Source organism: Aethalodelphis obliquidens, unplaced genomic scaffold (genome assembly GCF_003676395.1).
Source record: "Aethalodelphis obliquidens isolate GAN/ISIS:26980383/991018 unplaced genomic scaffold, ASM367639v1 scaffold70, whole genome shotgun sequence".
NCBI classification, from domain to species: Eukaryota; Metazoa; Chordata; class Mammalia; order Artiodactyla; family Delphinidae; genus Aethalodelphis; species Aethalodelphis obliquidens.
The window spans coordinates 6,032,184-6,050,086 of record NW_020838014.1 but is presented as its reverse complement, the minus strand read 5'-3'; the positions used below and the strand labels follow the sequence as shown (position 1 = coordinate 6,050,086).

Below are 17,903 nucleotides of genomic sequence, written 5' to 3'. Positions count from 1 at the left end.
AAAATTTAAGTATACAAAATAAAACCTCAATTTTTAGCAGCATATGTTTGGAGGGTCTCCAAGCTGGGGTTCATATTATAACTCTGTCCTTTACTAACTGTGTTACTTAGGACCAGTTACTTCACCTCTGAGCCTGAGTTTCCTTATCTCTAAAATGGGGATGATAATAGTCCCTATCTTAGTTCCTGACACATAACAAGAGCTCCATGAGTATTTGAGGATGGAAAAAATTAATTTCATGAAGAATAAATTAAATAATGGACATTAAGTGCTAGGCACATCCTCAGTGTTCAGCGTTATTGCTGGTGCTGGTTACACTCCTCAGTTGTATTGCTTAATGAACCAGTGCCACCCTGAAGAGAGATTATTAAGGATGCACTGAAGGGCTGAGTACTTAATTCTGTCCTCTTTTTACATGCTTAACAACAACTTAGTAAATGATTACAAAGTATGACTTACCAAATTTGTAGATGATAAAAAGCTGGGAGGATTTATAGGAGACATTGGATGATAGACTAAAGATTTTGAAATATCCGAACCGACTGGAAGTATGAGCCAAAGAAATGAAAAAATCAACAAGGATGAATATAAAGGTCTTGCAGTAAGTTGAAAACATTAATTACCCAAGTTCAGGATGGGGAAGCCCAGTCTGACAACACTTTTTATATAAGAATTTGCTTTCTCAGTAAAATGGCATTATCATCTCCTCCATTTTTCATGCAAAAAAACTTTAGCATTAACACTTTCCTCTTCCTTATTCCCCACATAAAGTCTGTCATCAAGCCCTAAATAGATCTTGAATCTCTCTGTATTACCACCACCTCCAGCCTAGCCTGTGCTGCGTCATCCCCTGCCTGGACTACAGCCATTGCCTCCCTCCCAATTGGTCACCTACAACCATTCTTTACTTGAATCTGTTTTCCACACGTAGTAAGTATTTGCTTTTTAAACTGTAAATCCCTTCTCATTACTCCCCTGCTTCAAACCATTTAGTGGCCTCTCATTACACTTTAAGTCCTAACTCCTTAAACTGTTCTCCAAGTTCTTGCAAGATCTCACTCACTTACTTCCAGGTCCCCTTTTACCTTCCTCAATGTACTTGAACCAGACTGATCTCCCATTGCCTTGTCATCCAGCTCCTTTTCAATTTTGCATGTGCTGTTGTTCTTTCTCTCAATTCTTAACTCTTAATCTTAAGTCTTTGCTTATATCTCTTCCTCAAAGCGCTACTTCCTTTTACTTCAGAATCGCTCATGGTATATGCTCCCAACCTGTGGTACTTCTCTTTGGTGCTCTTAGCACAATTGTAATTTTGTAAATTGTTTATATAATTATTATGTCCCCATTAAACTTTGAACTCCTTGAGGACAGGAACCATATGTCTTATTGGCCTCCATGTTCCCAGTACCAAGTATAGTAAAGGCATCCTTTCAGTAGCTGATAAATGAATGAATAGAAGTCCCCTGGGATTTTAACTGACTAGACTCCGAGATGATAATGCATCATTTTTACTGAAAACACTAACAGTATCAGAGGCATCATTGCACAACATCACAAGTGAAGGTTTGTAATCAGCTTAAAATAAACTGTTATATTTATAAGATGTTTAATGTAAACCTCATGGTAACCACAAAGAATAAAACCTATGATAGATACAAAAAAGATAAAGAGAAAGGAGTTAAAGCATACCAGTTTAAAAAAAAAAATTAAAGTAAGACAGCAAGAGAGGAACAAAGGATAGGAGACTTAAAAAAATACTCAGAAAACAATTAACAAAATGACAGTAATTACCTATTAATAATTATTTTAAATGCTAAAGGACTAAATTCTCCAACCAAAAGACACAGAGGGGATGAAGGATAAAAAAAAAAAAAAAGAAAAAGAATCCAACAATATGCTGCCTACAAGAGACTCACTTTAGCTTTAATGACACATACAGGCTGGAAGTGAATGGATAAAAAAAGATATTCCATGCAAATGGAAACCAAAAGAGAGTAAGAGTGGCTATACTTACATCAGATAAAATAGACTTTCGGTCAGAATTGGTCACAAGAGACAGAGGTCACTATATGGTCCAGGGGTCAATTCATCAAGAGAATATAACAATTGTAAATATATGTGCACCAACATTGAAGCACCTAAGTATTTAAGGCAAATATTAATAGAACTGAATGGAGAAATAGATGGAAATACAGTAATAATTAGGGACCTCAATACCCCACTATAAATATTGGATAGATCATCCAGACAGAAAATTAGTAAGGAAACAGAAGGCCTGAATAACACTATGGTCCAAATGAACCTAAGACATATACAGAATATTCCATCCAACGGCGCCAGAATATACATTCTTCTCAAGTATACATGGGACATTCTCCATGATAAATCATATTGGGCCAGAAAGCAAATCTTATCAAATTTAAGAAGACTGAGGTCATGTCAGGAATCTTTTCTAACCACAGTTGTGTGAAACTAGAAATCAATAACAAAAAGAAAATGAAAAAAATCACAAATATGTGGAAATTTAACAGTATGCTCCTGAAAAACCATTGGATCAAAGAAGAAATCAGAAGGGAAATCAGAAATTATCTTGAGACAATGAAAAGGAAGATACAACATGCGAAACTTATGGGATGTAAAAAAAAAAAAATGTTTTAAACCAGTTCTAAGAGAAATTTATATCACTAAGTGCCTACATTAGAAGAAAAGAACAGCTCAAACAACCTAATTTTAAACCTCAAGGAGTTAGAAAAAAAAGGTCAATCTAAGCCTATAGTTAGCAGAGGGAAGGAAATAGTAAATATTAGAGCAGAAATAAAAGAAATAGAAACTAGAAAGACAATAGGAAAAAAGCAACAAAAAGAGTTGGCTTTTAAAGAAGAGAGACAAATGTTTAACTAGACTAACGATGGGGAAATAAAGGACTCAAAATTCTAAATGAAAGTGGAGATATTACAGCTAACACCATAGAAAGACAAAAGATTATAAGAGCCTACTATGAACAATTATTTGCCAACATATTGGATAACCTAGAAGAAACAGATAACTTCCTAGCAAACATGCAACCTAACAAGACTGAACCATGATGGAACAGAAAATCTGAACAGACGAAAGGAGTAAGGAGACTTGAATCAACAATCAAAAACTTTCCAACAAAAATAAGCCCACAACCTGATGGCTTCCCCGGTGAATTCTACCATACATATACATATAGAGAAGAATTAATACCAATTCTTCTCAATTTCTTCTGTGAAAAAGTTGAAGAGGAGTGAACGCTTCCAAATTCATTTTACAGGGACAGCACTACCCCGATATCAAAGCCAGATAAGGATGCTACAAGAAGAGAGATTCAAGATGGCAGAGGAGTAAGTGGACATGGAGTTCATCTCTCTCTACAGATGCATCAGGAATACATCTGTAGATGCAACAGTTCTCACAGAACACTGGCTGAAAACTAGCAGAAGACCTTGGACACTGGAAAGGACTATTAAAGATCCCTGCATAACTGCGTAGGACAGAAAAAAGAAGGGAGAAAGAGAAGGAGAGGAAGTAGGACAGGACCTGCACTCTGGGTCGGGGGAGCTGAAGCAGAGGAGAGATGCCCGAATTTGGGGAAACCCCCTCTCCAACGGGGAAATCGATTAGGACAGAAGGGCAGCATTTGAGGCTGTCAGAAGAAGGTGAAGTGGCCAATCTGTGGCAGACGGGACAGAGTGAGAAGTACACAGATGGTCCATACCTCAGCCCTATGTGCCCTGGACTGGGATGTGTATTCACAGGTGTGCGAGGGGGCTGAGAGCTGGTGCATGGGGATTGGAGAACAGGCCCAGAGTGAGAACTGCTGTGGGCTGTGGGGAGATGGACTGAGGGGACAGGAGGGAGGAAATCTGCAGCAGGGAATGCCTGTGGAGGAAGACTGGACTGCCATGGAAGCAGGGCGCTATTGCTGAGTCACAAGAAGGGGGAGGAGCCACCATTGTAACCTCTCTCTCCCTACATGCCAGTGCCTGCTGACGACAGTAAAAGAAGCCCACTCAAGGCTGGCTCTGTGTGCTGGCTGCCGAGCAATAAACAAAGCCCCATGAGGGCTGGCCCTCACGTGCTGGCTGCAGGGCAAAAAAACCCTCTCAGGGCTGGCCCTTGCACACCTGCTGCCGGGTGCCAGAAAAACCCTGGCCAGGGCTGGCCCTCATGTGCCTTATGCCAGGTGCCAGAAAAGGCCCTCGCTACGACCATATCTCTTGTGCCTGTGGCTGGCAGCTTCCCTGTGCATTTGGGGCTGTAAGGGCTCCCATGATCCAAGCAGTCTTACCACCTCTGCACCTGGTCGTCACGGGGGCAGACCCTAGAGCTCCAAGGCAGCCTCAGGACCAGACTCCTGTGGGTGGACCACGCGCAGAGGTGGGAATGAAACCAGAGCTGAACCCCCGGGACGGGGTGACTAAGGAAGATCAAAAATCCTTCCATCAGCTGTACAAGCTGTAGACTAAATCTCTGCAATCAGCTAGGTAGATCCTGCATCTAAGGAATATCTGAGTAGACAATGAGTGTTCCCACAAATGAAAATGGTCTAGCTCTGGCAGCTGTGGACGTTGGGGGCAGCACATGCAGGAATTGGGCCAGATCAGAGTCTGAGTGGTGCCCACAGGGCCCACAGAAGGTCTAGAGACCAGCCCAGAGGCAGAGGAGAGCCTCTTGGGGAGGCGGAGGTGGGCTCTAGCTCACGGCATATGCAAGGACACTTACAGCAGAGATGCCAGGGACACATAATTATTGCTATTAATTTCATTATGTTTTGATTCATTCTGTTCTTGGTTCTAGCTTTTTTGTTTGTTTTTTTTTGGTTTTAGAGTTTTTTTTGTTTGTTTTTTACTCTTTTGGGATCTCCATGTTTTATAATATATTTTTACTTTCTATTTTTTTTATACATTTCTGTTTTTACTTTTCTGTGTTCTTTCCCCTAATTTTTTTCCTTTTTCTTTAATAAATTTTCCTTTTTTTAATGTATGTATTTCTGTTTCTACTTTGCTTTTCTGTTGTCTGCGTTTTTTCCCTTTTTTATTTTATTGTTATTTTTTTAATCATTTTTATAAGTTCTGTTTCCTTGCTTTATTCTTTAGTGGTCACACTGCTTTGGTTTTGTTTTTAGGTTATGTGTTTTTGTTAGTTTTAATCCTAATTGTTTGATTTCATTTTTGAGTTCTTCTGTTTGTCTGGTTGTTCTGTTTTTGTTTCTTTTATGTGTGTTTGTGTTCCTTGTTTCTCTTTTTGTTTGATTTTGTTTTTACCATTTCTCCAGGGTTTTGTTTGTCTTTTTTTTCTAAAATATACTTTCTATTTTTTTTATATTTGTTTCTACATTGCTTTTCTGTTGTTCTGTCATCTTTCCCCTTTCTCTTTTTCTTTTTCTTTTTTTATATCATTTTTGTCAGTTTGTTCTGTTTCTTTGCTTCATTCTTCAGTTGGCACTCTGCTTTGGTTTTGTTTCTTGGTTTTTGTCACCTTTCTTCTTAATTGTTTCATTTCATTCTTGGGTTCTTTTGTTTGTCTGGTTGTTCTCTTGCTATTTGATTTATTTGGTTCTATTTTTCTTTCTTTTGTGTGTGTGTGTGCTTCCTTGTTTCTGTTTCTGATTGTTTGATTTTAATTTATAGCATTTGTCTGGGGTTTTGTTAGTTTTTTTTTTTTATCCCCTTTATTGCCGGGATGAGCGACTTGTGGGGTCTTGGTCCCTCAACCAGAAGTTGGGCCAGAGGCTCTGGAGTGGGAGCACTGAGTCCAGGGTGCTGGAACACTACAGAATTCCCAGCTCCAAGGAAGATTAATCACTGAGAGATGTCACGGAAGCCTCCATCTGAATCCAAGACCCATCTCCACCCAACTGCCAGCAGCTCCCAGCTGCTCACAGCAAACAACAAACAAGACAGGAACACAAACCCACCCATCAGCACACAGACTACCTAAACTCATACTAAGCTCACAGACACCCCAAAACACACCACCTGACCTGGCCTTGCTCATCAGTGGAAAAAAGACTCAGCTCCACCCACCAGAGCGCAGGCATCAGTCCCTCCTATCAGGAAGCCTACACAAGACACTGGACCAACCTTAACCACTGGGGTTAGAGAACAGAAGCAAGAGGAACTATGATCCTGCAGCCTAGGGAAAGGAGACCTCAAACACTGTAAATTAGGTAAAATGAGAACACAGAGAAATATCTTACAGGTAAAGAAGCAAGGTAAAAGCCCACAAGACCAAATAAATAAAGAGGAAATAGGCAAACTACCTGAAAAAGGATTCAGAGTAATGATAGTAAAGATGATCCACAATCTAGAAAATAGAATAGAGAAAATACAAGAAACATTTAACAAGGACCTAGAAGAACTAAAGAGCAAACAAACAGTAATGAACAACACAATAACTGAAATTAAAAATACTCTAGAAGGAATCAATAGCAAAATAAATGAGGCAGAAGAACAGATAAGTGAGCTGGAAGATAGAATGGTGGAGATAACCGCCACAGAGCAGATTAAGAAAAAAGAATGAAAATGGAGGACAGTCTCAGAGACATCTGGGACAACATTAAGCACACCAACATTCGAATTATAGGTGTCCCAGTAGGAAAAAAAAGAAAGAGTCTGAGAAAATATTTGAAGAGATTAGAGTTGCAAACTTCCCCAACATAGGAAAAGAAGTAGTCAGTCAAGTCCAGGAAGCACAGAGAGTCCCATACAGGATAAACCAAAGGAGAAACATGTCAAGACACGTATTAATCAAACTAACAAAGAGGAAACCCAAAGAAAAAATATTAAAAGCATCAAGGGAAAAGCAGCAAATAACATACACGGGAATCCCCATAAGGTTAACAGCTGATCTTTCAGCAGAAACTCTACAGACCAGAAGGGAGTGGCAAGATATATTTATAGTAATGAAAGGGAAAAACCTACAGCTAAGATTACCCAGCAAGGATCTCATTCAGATTGAACAGATAAGTTAAAACCTTTACAGACAAGGAAAAGTTAAAAGAATTCAGCATCACCAAACCAGCTTTACAACAAATGCTAAAGGAACTTCTCTAGGCAGGAAATACAAGAGAAGGAAAAGTCTTAACACAAACAAACCCAAAACAATTAAGAAAATGGAAATAGGAACATACATATCAATAATTACCTTAAATGTAAATGGATTAAATGCCCCAAACAAAAGACACAGACTGGCTGAATGGATACAAAAACAAGATCCATATATATGCTGTCTACAAGAGACCCACTTCACACCTAGGGACACATAAAGACTGAAAGTGAAGTTATGGAAAAAGATATTCCGTGCAAGTGGAAGTCAAAAGAGAGCTGGAATAATAATACTCATATTAGAAAAAATAGACTTTAAAATAAAGACTACTACAAGAGACCAGGAAGGACAATGATCAAGGGATCAATCCAAGAAGATATAACAATTGTAAATATCTATGCACCCAGCATAGGAGCACCTCAATGCATAAGGCAAATGCTAACAGCCATAAAAGGGGAAATCAGCAGTAACACAATAATAGTAGGTGACTTTAACACCCCACTTACACCCATGGACTCATCATCCAAACAGAAAATAAGTAAGGAAATGCAAGCTCTAAATGACACATTAGACCAGATGGACTTAATTTGATATTTATAGGACATTCCATCCAAAACCAATATAATATGCTTTCTTCTCAAGTAGACACAGAGCATTCTCCAGGATAGATCACATCTTTGGTCACAAATCAAGCCTTGGTAAATTTAAGAATATTGAAATATCAAGCATCTTTTCCAACCACAATGCTGTGAGACTAGATATCAATTACAGGAAAAAAACTGTAAAAAATACAAACACATGGAGGCTAGACAATAAGCTACTAGACAACCAAGAGATCACTGAAGAAGTCAAAGAGGAAATTAAAAAATACCTAGAAACAAATGACAATGAAAACACGACGACTCAAAACCTATGGGATGCAGCAAAAGCAGTTCTAAGAGCGAAGTTTACAGCAATACAATCCTACCTCAAAAAACAAGAAAAATCTCAAATAACTTAACCTAAAGCAGTTAGAGAAAGAAGAACAAAAAAACCCCAAATTTAGCAGAAGGAGAGAAATCATACAGATCAGATCAGAAATAAATGAAAAAGAAATGAAGGAAACAGTAGCAAAGATCAATGAAACTAAAAGCTTGTTCTTTGAGAAGGTAAACAAAATTGATAAACCATTAGCCAGACTCATCAGGAGAAAAAAGGGAGAAGACTCAAATCAACAGAATTAGAAATGAAAAAGGAGAAGTAATAGTGACACTGCAGAAATACAAAGGATCATGAGAGACTACTACAATCAACTATATGCCAATAAAATGGGCAACCTGGAGGAAATGGACAAATTCTTAGAAAAGTATAGCCTTCCAAGACTGATCCAGGAAGAAATAGAAACCATGAACAGACCAATCACAAGCACTAAAATTGAAACTGTGATTAAAAATCTTCCAATAAACAAAAGCCCAGGACCAGATGGTTTCACAGGTGAATTCTATCAAACATTTTGAGGAGAGCTAACATCTGTCTTTCTTAAACTCTTCCAAAATATAGCAGGGGGAGGAACACTCCCAAATTCATTCTATGAGGCTACCATCACCCTGATACCAAAACCAGACAAAGATGTCACAAAAAAAACTACAGGCCAATATCACTGATGAACATAGATGCAAAAATCTTCAACAAAATAATGGCAAACAGAATCCCGCAGCACATTAAAAGGATCATACACCATGATCAAGTGGGGTTTATCCCATGAATGGAAGGATTCTTCAGTATATGCAAATCAATCAATGTGCTACACTATATTAAAAAACTGAAGGATAAAAACCATAGGATAATCTCATTAGGTGCAGAAAAAGCTTTTGACAAAATTCAACACCCATTTATGATAAAACTCTCCAGAAAGTAGGCATAGAGGGAACCTACCTCAACATAATAAAGGCCATATATGACAAACCCACAGCCAACATCATTCTCAATGGTGAAAAACTTAAAGCATTTCCTCTAGATCAGGAACAAGACAAGGTTGCCCACTCTCACCACTATTATTCAACATAGTTTTGGAAGTTTTAGAGCAATCAGAGAAGAAAAAGAAATAAAAGGAATACAAATTGGAAAAGAAGAAGTAAAACTGTCACTCTTTCCAGCTGACATGATACTATACATAGAAAATCCTAAAGATGCTACCAGGTAACTACTAGAGCTAATCAATGAATTTGGTAAAGTAGCAGGATACAAAATTAATGCACAGAAATCTCTTGCATTCCGAAGACTATAGAGACTGAGGTTCATGATAGTAGAGATGAGAAGGAGGAAGACAATATATTAATGGTGTAAAGCAATATGGTTATTATCCTAAGGATGGCAGTTGGCTGTTTGCCATTTAACTGAATACAAAGTAGGAAAATTGGGGCCTACGATACAGAATGGTGAGTAGAGGACAAGTAAGTTGTTCCCATGATATTTGCACACACTAGACTCTTGCTGCATTAGTTGAATGAAAACACATGAATTAATGAGCAAATGTGGAATAATTTCCTAGTATTTATGTTTCTTGAACATTGGGTTATTACTGAGAGGGGTTGAAAAACTCTTTTATCTGGTGAAATGAAAAGAACAGAGGTGTAATTAAAGAGGGGCCTTAAACTGTCAAAAAAAAAATTCTTTCTCCACAAAAAAAAAAAAGAAATCTCTTGCATTCCTATACACTAACAACAAAAATATCAGAAAGAGAAATCAAAGAAACACTCCCATTTACTATTGCAGCAAAAAGAATAAAATACCTAGGAATAAACCTACCTAAGGAGACAGAAGATGTGTATGCAGAAAATTATAAGACACTGATGAAAGAAATCAAAGACAATACAAACAGGTGGAAAGGTATACCATGTTCTTGGACTGGAAGAATCAACATTGTGGAAATGACTATACTACCCAAAGCAACCTACAGATTCAATGCAATCCCTATAAAATTACTAATGGCATTTTTCACAGAACTAGAACAAAAAGTTTTACAATTTGTATAGAAACACGAAAGACCCCGAATAGGCAAAGCAATCTTGAGGAAGAAAAATGGAGCTGGAGGAATCAGGCTCCCTGTTTTCAGACTATACTAAAAGGTACTCTAATCAAGACAGTAGGGTACTGGTACAAAAACAGAAATATAGATCAATGGAACAGGTTGGAAAGCCCAAAGAGAAACCCACGCACATCTGGCCACTTTATCATTGACAAAGGAGGCAAGAATGTACGATGGAGAAAAGACAGCCTCTTCAATAAGTAGAGCTGAGAAAACTGGACAGCTACATGTAAAAGAATGAAATTAGAACACTTCCTAACACCATACACAAAAATAAACTCAAAGTGGATTGAAGACCTAAGTGTAAGGCCAGGCACTGTAAAACTCTTAGAGGAAAACATAGGCACAACACCCTTTGATATAAATCACAGCAAGGTTTTTTTTTGACCTCCCCCAGTGTAATGGAAATAAAATAACAAATAAATGGGACCTAAGGAAACTTAAAAGCTTTAGCACAGCAAAGGAAACCATAAACAAGACAAAAAGACAGGCTTCAGAATGGAAGAAAATATTTGCAAACGAATCAACTGACAAAGGGTTAATCTCCAAAATATAGAAGTGGCTCATGCAGCTCAATATCAAAAAAACAAACAACCCAGTCCAAAAATGGGCAGAAGACCTAAATGGACATTTCTCCAAAGAAGGCATACAGATTACCAACGAACACATGAAAAGATGCGCAGCATCACTAATCATTAGAGAAATGCAAATCAAAACCACAATGAGGTATCACCTCACACCCGTCACAATGGCCATCATCAAAAAATCTACAAACAATAAATGCTGGAGAAGGTATGGAGAAAGGAAACCCTCTTGCACTGTTGACGGGAATGTAAATTGATACAGCCACTATGGAGAACAGTATGGAGTATAGTTTTCCTTAAAAAACTAAAATAAGTACTACCATATGACCCAGCAATCCCACTATTGGGCATATACCCTGAGAAAACCATAATTCAAAAAGAGACATGTATCCCAATGTTCACTGCAGCTCTGTTTACAATAGCCAGGACATGGAAGCAACCTTTGTGTCCATCGACAGATGAATGGATAAAGAAGATGTGTCACATGTATACAATGGAATATTACTCAGCCATAAAAAGGAATGAATTGAATTATTTGTAGTGAGGTGGATGGACCTAGAGTCTGTCATACAGAGTGAAGTAACTCAGAAAAAGAAAAACAAATAGTGTATGCTAACACACATATATGGAATCTAAAAAACGGTACCGATGAACCTAGTGGCAGGACAGGAATAAAGGACCAGACGTAGAGAATGGACTTGAGGACACGGGGGTAAGGGGAAACTGGGATGAAGTGAGAGAGTTGCACTGACATATATACACTACCAAATGTAAAATGGATGGCTGTTGGGAAGCAGCTGCATAGCACAGGGAGATCAGTTCGATGCTTTGTGACGACGTAGAGGAGTGGGATAGGGAGGGTGGGAGGGAGGCTGAGGAGGGAGGGGATGTGGGGATATATGTATACTTATAGCTGATTCACTTTGTTGTGCAACAGAAACTAACATAACATTGTAAAGCAACTATACTCCGATAAAGATATTAAAAAAATAAAAATTAATTCTAAAATAACGTTCCTATTAAAGGAATCATTAGTAGTTATAATTTTACAGAGGATTTTTATTGGTTCATTAAATACAAAAAAATTGATGTATGATTGCATAATAAAGTTTTTCTAATTCTAAGAAAAAAAAGGACACTGCAAGAAAAGAAAACTACAGGCCTATATCTCTGATGAATATAGATGCAAAAATTCTCAACGAAATAGTAGCAAACAATACAGCAGCACTTTAAAAGAATCACACACTGTGATCAAGTGGGATTTATCCTTGGGATGAAAGGATGGTTCAACGTACACAAATCAATAAATGTGATACACCACATTAATGGAATGAAGAGTGAAAATTATATAATCCTCTCAATAGATGAAGAAAAAATGTTTGACAAAATTCATCACCTTTTTCTTGATAAAAATTCTAAACATGTTCAATGTAGAGGGAACATACTTCAACATATCCAGAGCAATTAGGCAAGAAAATGAAACAAAAGGCATCCAAATCAGAAAAGAAGTAAAATTATTACTGTTTGAAGGTAACATGATCTTATTTAGAGAAAATTGTAAAGACTCCACCAAAAAACTGTTAGAAGGGGCTTCCCTGGTGGCGCAGTGGTTGAGAGTCCGCCTGCCGATGCAGGGGACATGGGTTCATGCCCCGGTCAGGGAGGATTCCACATGGCGCGGAGTGGCTAGGCCCGTGAGCCATGGCCGCTGAGCCTGTGCATCCGGAGCCTGTGCTCCACAATGGGAGAGGCCACAGCAGTGAGAGGCCTGCGTACTGCAAAAAAAAAAAAAAACAACTGTTAGAACTAGTAAATCCAGTAAAGTTGCAGGATACAAAATCAACATGCAAAAATCAGTTGCATTTCTATACAGTAACAATGAACCACCTGAAAATGAAATTCTGAAAAAAATCCCATTTTACAGTAGCATCAAAAAGAATAAAATTCTTACTAATAAATTTAGTGAATAGGTAAGAGATCGGTACACTGAGAACTATAAAACATTGATGAAAGAAATTGAAGAAGACATAAGACATAAATGGAAAGATAGCCTGTGTTCATTGATTGAAAGAATTAATATTGTTAAAATATCTGTACTACTCAAAACCATCTATAGATTCAGTGCAATCCCTATCAAAACTCCAATGGTATTTTTCACAGAAATAGATAAAAGAATCCTAAAATTTGTATGGGACCACAGAAGACCCCAAATAGGCAAAACAATCTTGAGAAAGAGGAGCAAAGCCAGAAGCAACACACTTCCTGATTTCCAACTATACTACAAGGCTATAATAATCAGAACAGTAACAAATGGGACTACATCAAACTAAAAAGCTTCTGTACAGCACAAGAAGAGGCATTTTCCCAAATAAGACACAGATGGCCAATAGGTGCATACAAAGGTGCTCAATAAAAACCACAGTGAAGGGCTTCCCTAGCAGCACAGTGGTTGAGCATCCGCCTGCTGATGCAGGGGACACAGGTTCGTGCCCCAGTCCGGGAAGATCCCACATGCCGCAGAGCGGCCCATGAGCCATGGCTGCTGAGCCTGCACGTCCGGAGCCTGTGCTCCGCAACAGGAGAGGCCACAACAGTGAGAGGCCCACGTACTGCAAAAAAAAAAAAAAAAAAAAAAAAAAAACCACAGTGAAATACACCACACACCTGTTAGAATGGCTATTATTTTAAAAATGAGATAACATGCTGTTAAGGATGTGGAGAAAAGGGAACCGTTGTGCACTCATGGTAAGTATGTGAATTGGGATAGCTGTTATGGAAAACAATATGGAGGTTCCTCAAAAGAATTTAAATGGAATTACTGTATTGTCCAGAAATTCCACTTTTGGGTGTAAATCCAGAGAAAATGAAATCATTATCTCAAAGAGGTATCTGCACCCCAGTGTTCATTGCAGCATTATTTATGATAGCCAAGACATGGAAACAACCTAAGTGTCCATTGATGGATGAGTGAATAAAGAAACTGTAGTGGTGGTGGTGTGTGTATGTATAAACTATGTGTGTGTACATATTATATAATATATAGTATACACAGTGGAATATTTTTCAGCCATAAAAAAGGAAATCCTGCCATTTGCAACAATATGCATGACTTTGATGGTATTATGCCAAGTGAAATAAAGGCATATTGAATGATCTCATTTATATATGGAATCTGAAAAAGCTGAAGTCATAGAAACAGAGAATAGAATTGTGGTTGACAGGGGTGGGGGAAATGAGATGTTGGTCAAAGGAACAAACTTCAGGCTATAATATAAATACTAAAGTTGTACAGCTTGGTGATTATAATTAATAACACTATTACATACTTGAAGGTTGTTAAGAGAGTAGATCTGAAGTGTTCTCTCTGTAAAGAAAAGTAGTTATTTGAGGTGATAGATGCGTTAACTGACCTTATTGTGGTAATCATTTCACAGTACATATATATATCAAATGACCATGTTGTACACCTTAAACATGGTCATTTGATATATGTATATATTGTGAAATGGTTACCACAATAATTACACAATGTTATATGTCAATTATGCCTCAGTAAAGCTGAGGGGAAAAGTACAGCATCAAAGTCAAGAGAGGCTGTTATTTATTCTGTCCTGTTAGGACCCCATGCTGCATAGTTTTCATCTTATTTTTGTTATTACTTTTTAAGAGTGATAAACTGGGATATACCTAAAAGAAAATGATTAGCATAGTAGACATTGTGGAAACCATATTATTTGAAGGAATAGTTAAAAGAGCTAGGATTAGCATAGAGAAAAGAAGATTTGAGGGAAATATGACTTGTTTGAGTGAATTAGGCCAAGATGTTTTTCAAGATATCCCACCTTCTGGATATATCTGATTCACCTGAGGTACCATTTAGTTTATTGCTTTATCCCTTGTATTTCCTCTAAACTGGAAGTTATATCTAATGGAATCAAGTTTGGCTAAAATATTTCATAGGTGATGTTGTGTTGTGTACTTAATATTGTCTCATATTAGAAGATACATGAAATCTGATTGACCTGTTAGTGGACCGTTATTAAGAGGCTCTCCAGATTAGAGTGATGACAGTTTGATCCTTCCATTTGTACAGTTATATTTTATCCTTTGGGGCTGAAAGGTAATCAGTAAGATGGTGTTTAGGCTCTATGAGTATCTAGTTCCTCATTGTACATTCACATAATGGTTTTAGCAACAATTTATAGTCCTAAATTATAGTTTGGGTGGAAATAAAATTCTACGTTAGAAATTATTTTCCAGATTTTTGAAGGCATTGCTCCATTGTTTTCTATTTTCATTATTGCTCTTGAAAAATCTCATGTTATTACTCCTGATTCTTCATATGTTACTGGTTTCTTTTCTGGAAACTTTATGATCTCATCTTTATTTCTGATTTTTTTTAATTGAAATTTAAGTGATTTAAGTAATTTAAGTGATGTGGCTTGGTCTGGTTTGGTTATTCCATGGGCTCTTTGAGTCTAGAAACTCATATCTTTCCATTATGGGAAATTTCTTGTTTTATTTTTTTAATAATTTCCTTCCCTCTGTATTCTCTGTTCTGTCTTTGAAGAAACTTTATTGGATGCTGTACCTCCCATTTCATCCTCCAGGTTTTATATCTGTTACCTCTTATTTTCCATCTGTTTATTTTCTGGAAGATTTCCTCAACTTTAGCTTTAACCCATCTATTGAACTTTTTATTTCTGCTGTCATATTTTTCACTTGGCTATAATAATTAGATAAGTGCTTTTTCCTCTTCTCTGAATATTCTGTTTTTCATAACATTCTGGTTATGTTTCAGACATACTATGTCTTCTCTCACCTCTCTGAGAGTATTAATTATAGTGTTGGGAGTTTTTTGGCTTGTTTTTTAAGTTTCCTTCCCTAAATTGCCTATTTTTTTTTAGCATTTGTGCCCCCCCACACACCCCATTTCTGAGAGGCTTTCCTCACTTCCTGGTGATCCTCGAGTGTTAGCATATTCAAGAGAGAGGAATTGAGAAGGTACTGGGAAGCTTTGTGTGCATGGGCTTGGTGGATCTTGAAGCAGATGATGAGCAGGAGCCCTGCTGTTTCATTGGGAGAACATCCCTCATTTATCAGAATCTGTAGGTCCTTTGGTTTGAGCCTCTTAGTCTCCTGGAAGGGAATCTTCCAGGGGTATAATCGTGGATGTCTGTTTTGGAAGCCAGTTAGGAGCAGAGATCTAGAGCCATTACTGTTGAGTATAACAGTTTAATCAAATCCCCTCTTTCAGCTGTGCCTGGGGTTCTTAGAGTCCAGAAGCTCTAGTGCAGCATCTCCCAAGAATAAACCTTCCTGTTGCTGTGGTGATAAAGGAATCATCGCCTTGCTGTGCTGGCTGGGGGAGGGGTTGTTGCAGATTTGAATGTTTTTATGCAAACTTTTAACTCAGCCTCCTCTTTTTAGTCCCACTTCACATCATAGCCTTCAGAAGTTCTTAGGACCTCCAGTTTCTGAGCCTTTTTAGTGGTCTGTAGTAATAACAACAACAATAATAGCTAATGCATGAATGCACTTTGCATATATTAACTCATTTAATCCTGTGAAGTAAGTACTACTAGTATCCCCCTTATATAGGAAATTGAGGCATGGAGAGGCCAAGCGCTTGTCCAAAGGGTCACAGCAGGAACATGGTGGATTCAGGATTTGAATCAAAGCAGTCTGTCTTCAATCCAACACTGCCTTTCAGAACAGACCAGCTTGCTTCATGTTGGTCACCCCATTTCTGCAAGCAATTATGTTTCTCTGCTTTGCTAAATCAGTTGCTTCTAGTCCACTGACTTTATTCCTTCCAAAATTTTAATGATGCTTTTCTGCTTCATGTTCTCTCCCATCCTCTTTGTCTCTCTTTTTATACCTGTTGTATTGCTTTTTTGGGATCAGAGACAAATGTTTGTATTCAAGCCATATTTTTAACTGGAATTTCTCAAAGTTCGTAATACTTTCTCTGTTTCATGCATTGTTCTGTTAGTTTGCTGGGTTTTTTTTTTCTAACAACTCCATGACTTATATATTCTCCCTTGTTCCCAGGTTGCCGGACAGGTGAAGCAAAATTGACAAAAGGATTTAATCTAGCTGCCCGGTTCATCATTCACACAGTGGGACCTAAGTACAAGAGCCGCTATCGCACAGCCGCTGAGAGTTCCCTATACAGCTGCTACAGAAACGTACTTCAGCTGGCAAAGTATGGCTAACTCAGTTCCTAGACATAGCATGCCATACATTGGTAAAGGCCCTGGTTTTAAAATGAAACCTAGCTATGAAAGTCAAATTTTGAGGGACTTAAATAATTTAAGAGGACCCTGAAGATAGAATTAATAATCTTCTCAAACGTGGCAGAGTAAGAGGAATACATTTGGGTGACTTGAGAATTTAACCCATTCCCATTTTACTTAGTTCCCATTTTACTCGGAATATATTTCCCTCAAATGGTGCAGTTAAATTATTTATTAATATAATTTTTACATAGTGCAGTTGGGTTAAATATTACAGTAGATTCATTGAAGGTACAGGGAAGGAGACGTTAAGCTGCATTTTTTATTATTTATTATGAATGCTTAGAGTATAGTTTTTGTGTTTTCTGTTTGATTGCAGAGAGCAGTCCATGTCTTCTGTTGGATTCTGTGTCATCAATTCTGCAAAACGAGGTTACCCTTTAGAGGATGCAACACACATAGCACTTCGTAAGTAAGGTTGGGGGTACTGTACATAAATTAAATTTAAAAAAAGTTTTTTATCACTAGTTAAATAGTTGCAGCCAAAGAAGATTTGTTGGTTAACTGATTGTGGCACTCTGGCGGGAAGTTTGTGTTGACAAGTTGCAGAGCTCTCAGTTTACTTTCTAGGTTTGACATTTTTATCCATCTGAATAAAGGCTTAGAAAATTTGCCTATTAAGTTTGAAAATTATACCACTGAGAAGTATGGCCAATGCATTGGGTATTTGAATCGTAATTCAGAATAATCTTAGCAGGCAGCAACAATGAAGTCAAAACAGATTTTGTAATATCAGATTGATACAGCACTATCAGTTTAAGCAGTAGCTTTCATGTGTGCTATTTGAATATAAAACCCTGCATTTAGATTTTTAAAAGACTGGGCTCAATCATTATGAGCCAGAATGTTGTATATGTAATATAAAAATATGATGCTTAGCTC

At 37.6% G+C, this 17,903-nt stretch overlaps 1 protein-coding gene across 3 annotated transcripts in view; it reads left to right on the top strand.

The window, feature by feature from the left end:
* The window catches only part of GDAP2 (ganglioside induced differentiation associated protein 2), a 71,168-nt gene that overhangs the window by 11,512 nt on the left and 41,753 nt on the right, over positions 1 to 17,903 (top strand). For all 3 annotated transcript variants that reach the window (XM_027091143.1, XM_027091144.1, XM_027091145.1), the window contains exons 4-5: positions 16,777 to 16,930; positions 17,341 to 17,429. In XM_027091143.1, coding sequence (XP_026946944.1) covers positions 16,777 to 16,930; positions 17,341 to 17,429 — 243 coding nt within the window. The remainder of the gene's footprint in view (positions 1 to 16,776; positions 16,931 to 17,340; positions 17,430 to 17,903) is intronic.